General features: G+C 39.4%; 2 protein-coding genes across 3 annotated transcripts; both read left to right on the top strand.

Moving 5' to 3' along the window:
• The first annotated feature begins 3570 nt into the window (after positions 1 to 3570).
• LOC106305745 (disease resistance protein LAZ5-like) lies at positions 3571 to 6408 on the top strand. The gene is made up of 3 exons (XM_013742111.1): positions 3571 to 4241; positions 4377 to 5075; positions 5183 to 6408. Exons 1-3 carry the CDS (start codon positions 3787 to 3789, stop codon positions 6123 to 6125), a joined length of 2097 nt encoding a protein of 698 aa, XP_013597565.1. The 5' UTR covers positions 3571 to 3786; the 3' UTR covers positions 6126 to 6408.
• A 455-nt stretch (positions 6409 to 6863) lies between these two features.
• LOC106305742 (disease resistance-like protein CSA1) lies at positions 6864 to 13843 on the top strand. Of its 2 annotated transcripts, none has more exons than XM_013742110.1 (9): positions 6864 to 7173; positions 7284 to 8249; positions 8336 to 10108; positions 10371 to 10685; positions 10769 to 11737; positions 11823 to 12366; positions 12500 to 12600; positions 12721 to 13265; positions 13494 to 13843. In XM_013742110.1, exons 1-9 carry the CDS (start codon positions 6871 to 6873, stop codon positions 13696 to 13698), a joined length of 5721 nt encoding a protein of 1906 aa, XP_013597564.1. In that variant the 5' UTR covers positions 6864 to 6870; the 3' UTR covers positions 13699 to 13843. The 2 variants fall into 2 exon arrangements, with proteins under 2 accessions (XP_013597564.1, XP_013597563.1); XM_013742109.1 differs by having other exon boundaries at positions 12497 to 12600.
• Positions 13844 to 14043: the final 200 nt, after the last annotated feature.

Here is a 14043-nt window from a genome sequence, read left to right as displayed (position 1 = left end):
TATGCTCCGTATTAACGATATATCTTCTGGATCAAACAGAGAATGTAGCTCATCAGTTTTCCACTGTTTCGTATTCTGGTCTATAAGCTGATTAACAAAAAGATTCTGGTCCCGATGTATACCAACATCATTGGCTGCTCGTGCCGGTACTGTCGGTATCCATGGGTCTAGCCATACGCGAGTACTAGCTCCTGTGCCTATGGTTTTTCGCAGTCCTTCCCGCAGGAGATCATGTGCTGCCAACATACTCTTCCATCCGTAAGATGGAGAGTTCGATGTTTTGACTTCCATAGGGCTTATATGACGATAATATCTGCCTTTTAGGACCCGAGCTAGAAGGAAATTCAGATGGTGAAGTAATCGCCACATTTGTTTGGCTAGTAAGGCAATGTTAAAGTCATGAAGATCTCTGAATCCTAATCCTCTTTTCTCAAGAGGAGTGCTTTTTCCCATCCAATCCAGTGTAGTTCCTGATTATTTGCTTTTGTACTCCACCAGAACTTCGCAATTACTCCTTGTAGCTTTAGAATAATCTCTTTGGGCAACAAGAAACATGGCATGGCATACGTAGGGAGTGCTTGGGCGACATATTTTAAAAGAACTTCTTTACCTCCCTTAGATAAGAATTTTGCAGACCAAGAATTTATCCTGTCATTTAGACGATCTATAATAAAGGCAAATACTTGTCGTTTGGAACCACACATCTTTTCAGGTAAGCCGAGATACATACCCATTCCTCCTTCTTTATGGATACCCAGTGTGTACTTCAGAACTCCTTTTATTTCTTGGTCGACTCTATTCCCAAAAGAAATTGAGGATTTATTTAGATTAAGCTGCTGTCCCGACGCCCTCCCGTACAGTTTTATGATCCTCATTAACCCATCACATTGCTGGACATCCGCTTTGCAGAAGAAAAGACTATCATCTGCAAATAAAAGATGGGACACTGCTGGGCTGGCTCTTGCGATCTTCAGCCCTGTGATTCGTCCCTCATCCTCTGCTCCTTTTAGTTGCGAGATAAGTGCTTCTGTCATCAAAATGAAGAGAGAGGGGGATAATGGATCGCCTTGTTGCAGGCCTCGAGTCGGAGAGACGTTCCCTTTGGTTCTCCGTTTATAAGAACCTGATAAGATACCGAGGAAATGCACCAGTGAATCCAAGAGACCCATTTTTCATCAAAGCCCATTTTAAGGAGAAGAGCTTCAAGAAAGTTCCATTCGACTCGGTCGTAAGCTTTACTCACGTCCGTCTTGATAGCTACAAACTTTGCTTTACACATGGGGTTTGTACGAAGTGCATGGAAAGCTTCCTGAGCTAGTAGAGTATTATCTGAGATAAGTGTTCTGGCGGATTGGGTTTCCGATACAACTTAAGCAGAATTTTCTTCAAACGCGAGCATAGAATCTTTGTCTCTATATCAAAGGACAGATTTTATACATAATATTTAACAACGGTTCGTAATATGGAAAAAAGGTTTAGGAATATAACCGCGAAACAGTTATTGCAACAAAAACCAACTTAATAATTGCAATGAAAACATTGTAAATCAAAGAGAAACCAACTAAAAAGCGAGATTCTCGGAGAAAAATTGCTTGTAAATTCCAAAATATTTCGAAAACGATACCGATGATTTTAACGGATGAGCTTAACTCCAGGTTGTCCGATTCATTGCCGCTTGGCTTCGGAATTGGGAAACCATACTCGACACTTTCGTCTTTTATTCGGTAATTTTTGTTGTAGTTTGGGAGGATGGGTGCTCCGCAAAATCAATTTAGGAAAAACGATTTGGAGCAGAAGAAACAAAATGGAAACACAATGGTTTTATGGAACGAAATCAAAGATTCAGTATATTTAGTCATGTTGAGCACCATAGTTGTCGAAGATTATTAGGTAATTTGTTGGCAAGTATGTGGGTAAGTTACCGTTTACTGAAGTGATTTTTTTTTTAATTGTAAAGAAAACCTTGGAAATTATAATCGATTTACTGAAATAATTTCCTTTTAATTATAATCGATTTGTCAAAACCCGTAAAAAAAGCTTTCATCTTGTAAAAAAAAAACAGATTTATCCATTTAATAAATAAAAACTTAGAATTAGCCAAGTAGCAATTAGAATTTTAAATTGGGAAAATTCCTAAAAAATACACAGATTAATTTTAATTTGCTAATAAAATACACAAACTATTTTAAATCTCCGTTTAATACACGAACTAATTTTTGTTGCCTAATAAAATACACAAACTTTTGAAATTCACAGATTTTACACATCGTTTTAGATGGCGGTAACTATATTTAACGGAAGTGACGACAACGTTAGTGTTTAATTAACACGTATTTAAATTTTGAAAATAAAATTTCTTTAAAATACACAAAATATTTTTCATTTGCTAATAAAATACACGAATTATTTTTGGATCCCTGTTTAATACACAAACTAAATTTTGTTTTCCATTAAATACACAAACTTTTAAAATTTGCTGATTTTACGCATCGATTTAGACGATGTCAACTATGTTTAACAGAAGTGAAGACAATGTTTTAATTAAACAAGTGGTTTAATTGTGAAAAGCACGCTCACCCTCAGCCAATTGAAATTAATTTGAGTTAGTTTCAATTCGAGTTTGGCACTCTAATTTGTTTCAACCTCTTTTATTCTCCAAACTATGTTCATTTTCTTCTTCTTTACTTTGATTTCCCTTTATATCGATTCGAAGTGGAGTCGATTTCTATGTCGTGAAAAATGACGAAGAAAACAACGTAATTTTAAACGAGTTTATGATTTTGGAATTATTTTAGTGTTATGCATTTCTAATTCGTGTTTTTCGCTTTGATAGTAGTGATAATGATTCAAGGTTAATTTACACTATGATAAATAAGTTTAGTGTTATGAATTAGGTTTTACATATATTTTTTCTACTATGATCAAAAAATTTAAAATTTCATCAAAAAAAATTTACACTATTGAAGCGTAATGGAGAAGAAAACTAACAATATAATCTATCGGAAAATTTTTAAAGAATTTTTTTCTTTACAGTTTAACCACATGCTCAATTAAACACTAACAATATCTTCAATTTTACTAAACATAGTTGACATCGTCTAAATTGATGCGTAAAATCTGAATTTTTTTAAAAGTTTGTGTATTTAATAGAAAACAAAAACTAGTTTGTGTATTAAACAGAGATCCAAAATAGCTCGTGTATTTTATTAGCAAATAAAAATAGTTTGTGTATTTTTAAGAAATTTTATTTTCACAATTTAAACACGTGTTAGTTAAACACTAACACCGTCATCACTTTCGTTAAATATAGTTAACGGCGTCTAAAATGATATGTAAAATCTGCGGATTACAAAAGTTCGTGTATTTAGTAGGCAACGAAAATTAGTTCGTGTATTTTATTAGCAAATAAAATTTAGTCCTTTAAGGAATTTTCCCATTTAAATTTTACCCACTTTACCAACTTTCTCTTGTATATACTTATATTATACGGAGCTATTGAACCGGTGGTAAACTCACACCCGATATAGGAAATTGGCCGCTCCTTGTCTAAATTCGATTTTCTGCAAATATTTAATCAGTAGGGAGGCTAGGAGCTAAAGGAGGAAGACGACGCTTTAGATCCAGATTTAATATTTGACAAAAGATCCAGATTTAATATAAAATTCGCAGTCATTAAAATAAAAACTGCGAAACGTTGACGAAGATGTTCTCTTGGGTTAACTCTCAATCCCCTCTTCTTACCCACACTCCCACTCTCTCCAAGCAAAACCCCTCTGAAATGCGACCATGGGGAAGCCAACCAAGCTCAAATCCCCGCCGCCGCCGCATCGCGTATTCATCAGCTCCCACGGTGGTGACTTGCTCCTCCGAGGCGGATTCGTCCATGAAATTGCCAAGGCCTTGAGAAGCATCAAAGTCAACGCGTACGCTGATGAGCCCACTGGTGAAGAAGTTGTTTGGACGAGGATCGAGAAGTCGAGGATCGCGATCGTGGTGTTCTCGAGCAGGTACACCGAATCGAGATGGTGCTTTGAGGAGCTTGTCAAGATCAAAGAAGGAATGGAACTAGGCGAACTCGAGGTGATTCCAATCTTCTACAAGCTGGATACATCTGCAGAGCTAGAAGGTGGCTCCGGTTTGAATCCCACCATGCGTGATTTTGATCCTCAAAAGGTCAAGATTTGGAACGAAGCTTTGGATTCTGTTTCGTGCATGATGGGTTATCACTTGTATAAGAACAGGTAAAGACTCTATAGTGGTATCCAATTAAACATGTGAAAGAGAGTTTATATGTGCAGTTTTAGAAGTTTCTTAGAGCAAACGATTCCTTTACACGCTCAAAGTGTCTCATTGTTTTTATTATTATCCATTGGCAGTGTTGAGTCCAAGTTTATCAGTCGCATTGTCAAGGATGTGAAGAGAATATTGATCCAGCTTCCAAAAGAGGAGCAAGATGACGAGTCACATGATTCACTAGATGACTCCTCCAAATCAGAGACGCTGAATGGTGGGAGTGTCCTAGGTGAAGCAGAATCAGTTGAGGATGACATTTTCCCAAACGAGAAAGTGGACTCAGTCAATGACCAAGAAGTTAGCACAAGCTCTGCCATAGTGACCTCCAACAAACCCCCGCTGGAGCATCAAGTGTTCATCAATTTCCAGGGAAACGACCTCCGCTACGGCTTTGTCGGCCACATCGCGGAGGCCTTGGAAAGGGTTGGATTCGAAGTCCGTATAGATGAAGATGAGTTGCAGCCTGGAGATCTTACTGAGCTTCTGTTCAAGCAGATCGAGGAGTCGAGGATTGCGATAGTAATTTTCTCAAGCAGGTACACTGAATCAACGTGGTGCTTAGATAAGCTGGTGAAGATCAAGGAACGCATGGATGAAGGAAAACTCGAGGTGGTTCCAATCTTCTACAAGGTGAAGCAATTGCAGGTTACACAACTGGAGGGAAGTTTCGGTATCAGGATTTGGAATTTCTGGAGGAGGAGTCGAGAGTACCGTGTCATTAAATGGAAGGAAGCTTTGGAGTGTGTTGGAGGCTTGAAGGGTTTGGTATTTGAGGAGGATCGGTAATTGAAATTTACATCTTTATCATGTAACTTTGATACTGAAATCACTAAATTATTTAGCTAACATAAACAATGGGTCACATTGGTTGTTTGCTCTTGGTTGACAGTCTTGAGAGCGAGCTCATTACATCCATCGTCAAGGACATTGAGAAGAAGATCGAGATTAAGGAAAGAAAAAATCCATCTTCTTTTCCTTTTACAGGGAGAGAAGATAACACTGAATTGCCCACAGGAAAAGGAGAAAACCTTGAAACGTATCTCAATAACCATCGCCTCTTTGGAATCAAGCTACGTATGGAGCAGTTGGAGCAGAAGTTAGAGTTTGATTGCGACGAAACTCGAATTATTGGAGTAGTTGGGATGCCCGGTATTGGTAAAACTACTCTTGCAATGAGGTTGTACGAAGAGTGGAACAGCAAATTTGTACATTGCATGCCTCTTCTTGGTATCTGTAAGAAGTCAAAGGACCATGAGCTAGTCTGGCTGCGGAAGACCTTACTGGAAGTTTTACTTGAAGGTAAGTTTCCAGAGAAACAAAACGAGATAACACATGAATCCGTAAAGGACACCCTGCTCCAGACTAAAATCTTTGTTGTCCTCAGTGACGTGAGTGACAAGAAGCAGTTGGATTTTCTACTTGGAAACCTAGATTGGGTTAAGAAGGGAAGCAAGATTGTTATCACAACGGGTGACAGGTCATTGCTCAAGGAATTCGTTGATGACATTTATGTAGTCCCTCTATTGAATGACGAAGAGGCCTTTCAACTCTTCACTTATCATGCCTTTGATGATCAAACCTATAGTCCCTCACAGGACTTCGTGATTCTCTCAAGAAAGTTTGTGGATTACGCCCAAGGGCACCCGCAGGCCCTCATATCACTAGGTACTGAACTTCGTGGGAAAGATGAGGATTACTGGAATCAGAGACTAGCAACAGTAACAGATCGTGATAATACGACGATCCAAGATGTCTGGAAATTGTCTACTGATCAACTTAATGAGCGGCAAAAAGATGTTCGACATTGTGCATTTTTTCAAGTCAGAGGATGAGTATTTTGTTCGGAGTTTACTGGATTCAGGAGATCCTGACGCTACTGATGCCGTGAGTGAAGTAAGAGATCTCGCCGACAAGTTCATGATTACAGTCTCCGACGGGCGAGTAGAGATGAATGATCTATTGTATAAGTTCGGCAAGGGTCTTGGTTCCCCTGTCATGGAACTGAACACAATCAAATATATTTATCCGCAAGGGTAAATTGTTAGAATGGATTATGAATCTTTTCAGATAATATGAAAACATGAAACAACACTAATGAATGGAGTTTAGAATAAATAAGAACGTATAATGTAGCGGATGACACTGCTTCTGACAAATAGCTGAGACAACAAATTCTCTTCATATGAAATCAACCTGCAAAATGCTTTTAATATGAAATAAAACTCTTCCTCATGTTATTCTCAATATTTCTGTTTCCAGTTTTTGATAGGAGTGCTACCAGGAACATGTTTTGCTTGGGTTTTAATTTCATAGCTTATCTTTTCAATGTTAGGTTGTAGCTGTACTGATTACTTACTTTTTGCTCTTAACGGCACCTTCCATTTTTAAAGCGATGTTGGAATATCAATGGTAGCTGTGAAACTTTTTTTTTTATATCCATAAATTTTAGGATATCCTTAATACTGTGGAACTTCGTTCAAAATAATTTCTTATATGATTTGCTGACATGTTATAATACAATTCCATATAGGATTTCTAAGGTGTTTTCTTTTAAATTGCTACCAGGGAACTAATAGTATGAGAGGTATTTTCTTGGACATGTCCGAAGAAACAAAGAACTTTGCCTTGGAAAGAATGACCTTCACCAATATGCTCAATCTTCGATACCTCAAGATATATGATTCTTTTTGTCCTCGGCAATGTAAATCAAAATGGGAATTGAACTTTCCAGATGGCCTTTCACTCCCCTTGGAAGAGATCCGGTATCTTCATTTCGTGAAATTCCCTTTGAAGGAACTTCCACCAGATTTCAGACCGGAAAATCTTATTGACCTTAGGCTGCCTTACAGCAAAATTCAACGTATTTGGGAAGATGCTAAGGTGTGTTTTCCTGTGCCATTTGTTTACATTTTTTTTTTCATTTGATGGCTTACAAAACTTGAATAGTTTTCCTGATTGGCGATTGAATGAATTCTGATGACTTTTTATAGGACACACCACGATTAAAATGGGTAGATCTATGCCACTCCAGTCAGTTGTTCGACTTGTCAGCATTGCCAACGGCTGAAAACCTTCAAAGTTTAAATCTGGAAGGCTGCACGGCTTTGAAGGAATTGCCATTGGAGATACAAAACATGAAGTCTCTGGTTTTCATGAACTTGAGAGGATGCACAGGTCTTGAGTCTCTGCCAAAGATTAATTTAATCTCTCTGAAAACCCTCATACTCAGTGGCTGCTCAAACCTGAAGGACTTTCAACTAATTTCTGAAAGTATAGAGTTTCTTCATTTGGATGGCACAGCAATCACAGGACTTCCTCTTGCAATCCAGAGCTTCCAGAGGCTTGTTGTGTTGAATTTGAAAAACTGTGAAATGCTGGAGTGCCTTCCCAACTGTCTCGGAGAGCTGAAAGCTCTTGAAGAATTAATACTTTCTGGTTGTTCAAATCTTAAGAATCTTTCAGATATAAGGGAGAGCATGAAACATCTCCAGATCTTACTTATTGACATGATCGGAGGAAAAGAGATGCCAAACATCATTACATCCAAGGGCCAAGCTTCTCCAGATAAGTTCGTACACGGCCCAAGCGGATGGCCACAGGGTGTTAATGGAGTATCCTCTCTACGACGTCTATCGTTAAATGGAAATGATTTTGTCAGCCTGCAAACTGACATTTGGAAACTTTACAATCTTAATTGGCTCGACGTGAAGAATTGCAAGATGCTAAAGTCTATTCCGATGCTTCCACCAAGACTTCAGTACTTTGATGCTCAGGGCTGTGATTCACTCGAAACTGTTTCACATCCTTTGGCCATTCCTGTCCTGACGCAACAGAAACATGCCACTTTCAATTTTTCCAACTGTAACAAGCTGGATCAAGATGCAAAGGATAGTATTATATCATATATTAGTTGGAAATTTCAGTTAGTGTTAGATGCACTCTCTAGATACAGCGAGGTATGCGTATTTTTCTCCTTAGTTTCAAGTATTCCAGGCTGCATCTGTCAGTATCTGATCTTGTTTGGTATTCTTTTTTTATGCAGGATTCTGTTTTGGAAGCTTTAATTGGAACTTGCTTTCCTGGATGTGAAGTACCGGCATGGTTCAGCCATCGAGCATTTGGATCGGTGTTAGAGTCAAAGCTGCCCCTACATTGGAGTGACAACAAGTTTACTGGAATTGCCCTATGCGCTGTTGTCCTATTTCCTGAATTCCACGAGCAGAGGGACCGCCTCGTAGTGAAATGTAATTGTGTTTTTAATAGTAAATACGGTTCTCCTGTCCGCTTTGGTTGCACCGTTGGCAGTTGGAGCAAAGCACGTAACACATCACTGAGGTATGAGTTGTCTCATATATTTATTGGCTATACCACTATGCTAGATAGCAACAAACATGGTTTGGAGGATAGTGAAGAGGGTTGTAGTCTTACTGAAGCTTCCCTTGAGTTTCAAGTGACAGATGGTACGGAAGTGGTAGGAAGTTTCAAGGTTCTGAACTGTGGCTTTAGATTGATATATGCATCTAATGAAATGGAAAACACATGTTGGGATTCAATGACTGCTGTACTGCCAGAGAGGATCGAGCACTCCCAAGATGAAGCAAAATCTCATGAGAATTTCCGAAGCCCTGATGAAATCCAATATGAGTCTTCCTTTGATCCAACTCTGGGAGCCAATTCAAATTTTATAAGTGAAACAAAATCTGATGCCGAACCTGATTTGTGGAAGAGCTTGGAAAGCAAGATAGTTGACATTTCAAATGTAGAAAATGACGCAGGAAAGGAAATCACCGTAAGCTCTGATCGTGACAACACATCGTCTGGAGATCAAACACGTTACGTTGGAGTTGAGCTGCGACTCAAGCAAATGGAAAAAATGTTGTACTCGATGCCTGGAGAAACTTTTATTGTTGGAGTTGTTGGGATGCATGGCATTGGTAAAACAACTCTCGCAACAATGTTGTTTGAAAAGCGTGGGTCGAAGTTTCCAAGACGCTTGTTTTTGACAGTGCCTAAGGAGTGCGAACCTGAGCAGTTGCGGAGCATGTTCCTTAAAAAGTTACTCGAACACCTGCATGTAAATATAAGCGACGAGACAACACATGAATGCGTGAAAGCTGAACTGCTTCAGACCAAGGTTTTCGCCGTTCTCGATGACGTCAGTGACAAGAAACAGTTACAGATTCTCCTCGGCAACCTCGCCTGGATTAAAAAGGGAAGCAAGATTGTTATTACAACTTGTGACAAGTCATACCTTGAGGGATTTGCTCATGATACTTATTTCGTCCCGCCATTGAAAAACAGAGAGGCTGTTCAACTCTTTGCTTATCATGCCTTCTATAAACAAATCTACCCCTCAGAAACCTTTCTTTCGCTGTCAAGAATGTTCGTGGATCATTCTACAGGCAACCCACTGGCTCTGGAGTCACTAGGAAGCCTCCTCTGTGGGAAAGACGAGGCTTGCTGGGAACATGAACTGCAAAAAGTGAGACAAAGTTTCAATATGAAGATGGGAAAAGTCTGGAGATTCTCTATTAAGCAACTTACTGAGGGGCAGAAGGATATGTTTCTGGACATAGTGTATTTTTTCAAATCAGAGGAAGAGTATTTTGTTAGACGTTTACTGGATTCAGAAAATCCTGAAGCTGTGAGTGAAGTTAGAGATCTCGCCGACAAGTTGCTTATTACAATTTCTGGTGGGCGAGTAGGGATCCATGATCAACTGTATGCATTGAGCAAGGACCTTGGTTCCCCTGGGGAGCGTAAGCTGTGGAACTACAAAGATATCATCGGCTATATGAAAAAAAGTAAACAATCGGTACGTTCACTTTTTCTTGCCAAAGGAATCCAATCACGCTTGCAACATTTGTTGGCTTGTCTAACCCAAACTTCAGCTTAGTTTTTTTATAAGAACTAAGGAAAGAGATATAGCCTGCCTTTATACATATACATCTTTAACTAATAAGAAAACATGAAACTTGTTGATACATAAGTAGAGAATTAAGACACTTTCTGTCAACAAAAACTTGGGATTGCATGTAATTTTCCAACTTGATGTTTTTCTGTGAACTTGCTACTAGGGAACTGATGATGTGAGAGGTATTTTCTTAGACATGTCTGAAGCAACAAAGAACATTCCCTTGGAAAGAATGACCTTCATCAATATGTGCAATCTTCGATACCTCAAGATTTATGATTCATCTTGTCCTCGACAATGTAAATCTGACTGCAAATTATGCTTCCCCGATGGACTTTTATTCCCCTTGGAAGAGATTCGATATCTCCATTGGGTGAAATTCCCGTTGGAGGAACTTCCACCAGATTTCAAACCAAGAAATCTGGTTGACCTTAGGCTGCCTTACAGCAAAATTGAACGTGTATGGGAAGGTGTTAAGGTAAATGTATATTTTTATTTGATGGCTAAAGTAACCTGAATAATTTTTGTTATTGACTATTGAACTCTGACGGGTTGTCACAGGACACGCCACGACTCAAGTGGGTAGATCTACGCCATTCGAGTAAGTTGTGCAACTTGTCAGCATTGTCAAAGGCTGAAAATCTTCAAAGATTAAACTTGGAAGGCTGCACGGTTTTGGATGAGTTGCCGGCGGAGATTCAAAATATGAAGTCTCTGGTTTTCCTGAACTTGCGAGGATGCATACGTCTTTGGTCTCTGCCAAATATTAATTTAATCTCTCTAAAAACCCTCATACTCAGTGACTGCTCAAACCTCAAGAACTTTCAGTTAATTTCCGAAAGTATAGAATTTCTTCATTTGGATGGCACAGCAATCACGGAACTTCCTCTTGCCATAGACAGTCTCCAGAGGCTTGTTGTGTTGAATCTGAAAAACTGTGAAATGCTGGAGTTCCTTCCCAACTGTCTCGGAGAGGTGAAAACTCTTGAAGAGTTAATACTTTCTGGTTGTTCAAGGCTTAAGAATCTTTCAGATGTAAGGGAGAGCATGAAACATCTCCAGAGCTTACTTATTGACAGGATCGGAGCAAAAGAGATGCCAAACATCACTATATCCAAGGGCCAAGCTTCTGCAGATATGTTCGTACACGGCCCTAGCGGATGGCCACAGGGTGTTAATGGAGTATTCTCTCTGCGGCGTCTATCGTTAAGTGGAAATGATTTTGTCAGCCTGCAAACTGATATTTGGGAACTTTACAATCTAAATTGGCTTGAATTGAAGGATTGCAAGATGCTGAGGTCTATTCCAATGCTTCCACCAAGACTTCAGTACTTTGATGCTCATGGCTGTGATTCCCTCGAAAGAGTTTCACATCCTCTTGCTCTTCCGGTGCGGCTGGAGCAGATCCATGCCACATTTAATTTTTCTAACTGCAGCAAGTTGGATCAAGATGCAAAGGATAGTATCGTATCTTATACTCGGTGGAAAAGTGAGTTAGTGTTAGATGCACTCTCTCTATACAACAACGGGGTATGCATATTTTTATCTATCAGTTTCCAGTATTCCCGGCAGCATCTTTTGGTATCTGATCTTGTTTGGTTTTTTTTTGTTGCAGGATTCTGCTTTGGAAAATTTCACTGGAGCTTGCTTTCCTGGATGGGAAGTACCCGCACGATTTAGTCATCAAGCATCTGGACCGGTGTTAGAGGGAAAGCTGTCTACACACTGGAGAGACAACAACTTAACTGGAATAGCTCTATGCGCTGTTATCCTGTTTCCTGACTACCATGAGCAGAGGGCCCGCCTTGTAGTGAATTGTAATTGTGAGTTTAATAATGAAGACGGGTCTTATAACCGCTTTAGTTGGACTATTGGCAGTTGGAGTGATGCAGGTAAAACAGCTGGGAAGATTGTACCATCTCATGTCTTTATTAGCTATGCATCTATGTTGGATAACAAGAAACTTGGTGAGAAAGAAGACGAAGAGGGTTGTGGTCATACCAAGACTTATTTTAAATTTCAAGTAACAGACGGTACGGAAGTGTTACATGGTTACGAGGTGCTGAAGTGTGGCTTTAGTTTGGTATATGCATCCGATGAATTGCGGGTCCAGTCTGGTAGACACGAAGCAAATCACTACGGAGCATATTCAAAAAATGGTGGGTGGATCTAAGATTTCTTTGCTAACATCTTTGTAGCTTATTCTGAGTGATCGTCTTTGTTCCCTGGTACACTGGAGGCTTACAATTGGCTGATTGCATGTACTTTCTTGTTTGTCTTACTTCTTAGTAGCAATCTCTAATGTAAGGAGGGAAACGGAAACAATGGATATGCGGCTGGATGGTGGGCATGACATAGTTGAATTGCCAAATGAAATGATAGCACATGGAACCGTAAGTTGATCACAACATGTTGATGGGTTGTATGAATCAGACCCCCCTTTTTTTGTAAGAAAGATATTACGTGATTGTAGGATCATCAACTTATATATATTCGTGTTTACGTTCTTGCAGGCTAACACTTCCCAACGACCTAATAACAAGTCTCCTGTAACCACATTGAAGCAAACAAGAAGAGAGACACAAGTTCGAGCATTGTCTGTTCGGTTGACTGGGAAGCCTCGGGTTTACATCAGTTGCCATGGAGGTGATCTGTGCATCACTTTGGTCAAACATCTCGTGAATAATTTGACAAATGCTGGGGTCAACGTCTTCATAGACAACGACGAGAGAATGTGGATTAAAATGCACCAGCTCTACAATAGGATCGAGGATTCAAGGATCGCAGTTGTTATCTTCTCCAAGAGGTACCTAGCTTCACGGTTGTGCTTGAACGAGCTTGCGAAGATGGACGAGCTAGCAAAGGAAGGAAGACTCCTAGTAATTTCCGTCTTCTACCAGGTGATATCTAGCGACATGAAAAATCTCAAGGGAGAGTGCGGACGATGTTTCAGGGAGATGAGAAAGAGACACGAGGACGAACCCGAGAATGTCCAGAAATGGGAGACTTCCTTGATGTCAATGGCAGAGACAACCGGCGTACACTCGGAAATTCACGGGTATTCATTTCTTGATAATCCTTATTTATGAATAGCGCAATTTCAGTTAGATTAGTTTTTCGTTGAGTCATATCAGTTGAAAAAGAATCGTGGAAAGCAGTGTTGGGTTTAAAAAAGTCTCATTGTTAGTTTCACATTAAAAGCACATCAAGGCAGTTCTTGTTTGTAGGTAACAACCATTGTCACTTTGTATTGATCCTCATCAGTTTCTCTAACTAAACTTTGCAGCATAGATGCCGCTCTTGTTAAAGCGACTGTTAAGGCAGTTCATAGAGAGCTAACAAAGATAGCTGGAGGAAAATTCAAGTCCCTCGGAAGAGGAGTTATGTTAAGTGCACGTGTGTTCATTTTTGCCTTGTTTGCGGCTCTTCTCTTTAGTCTCTTCGTATCTCCTCTGCTTTTCGCTGATGCGGCATTCGCCGCCTTCTGGTAAGTTCTCAGTGGATTTTCTTGTTCTGGTATGTTTATGAGAGCATTTGCAGCGACAAATACCAGATATGCTGGTTAAACAAATGTCTTGTATTACTTGGTTTTGAGAAGACAATTACTTGGTTTTTGTTAAACAAATGGCTTTGCTTCTTCTATATATGGACACTAGTTCTCAGTTCTTGTTGATCATCCTTTCATGGGTTTCCCTCGCTGATGATCACCAGAAATCAAACCTACTAAATTTTTAATAAAATAAATTAAGGAAATAGAATTCTGAATTCTCTGCTGGCTGCACATCAGTTTTTTAAACAATAATGTCGTGTGTAGAATTATTTTAGAACTATACAAG

This window comes from Brassica oleracea, chromosome C7 (assembly GCF_000695525.1).
Source record: "Brassica oleracea var. oleracea cultivar TO1000 chromosome C7, BOL, whole genome shotgun sequence".
Classification (NCBI taxonomy): domain Eukaryota; kingdom Viridiplantae; phylum Streptophyta; class Magnoliopsida; order Brassicales; family Brassicaceae; genus Brassica; species Brassica oleracea.
The sequence above is the reverse complement of the archived record's forward strand: the minus strand, read 5'-3'. Positions and strand labels throughout refer to the sequence as shown.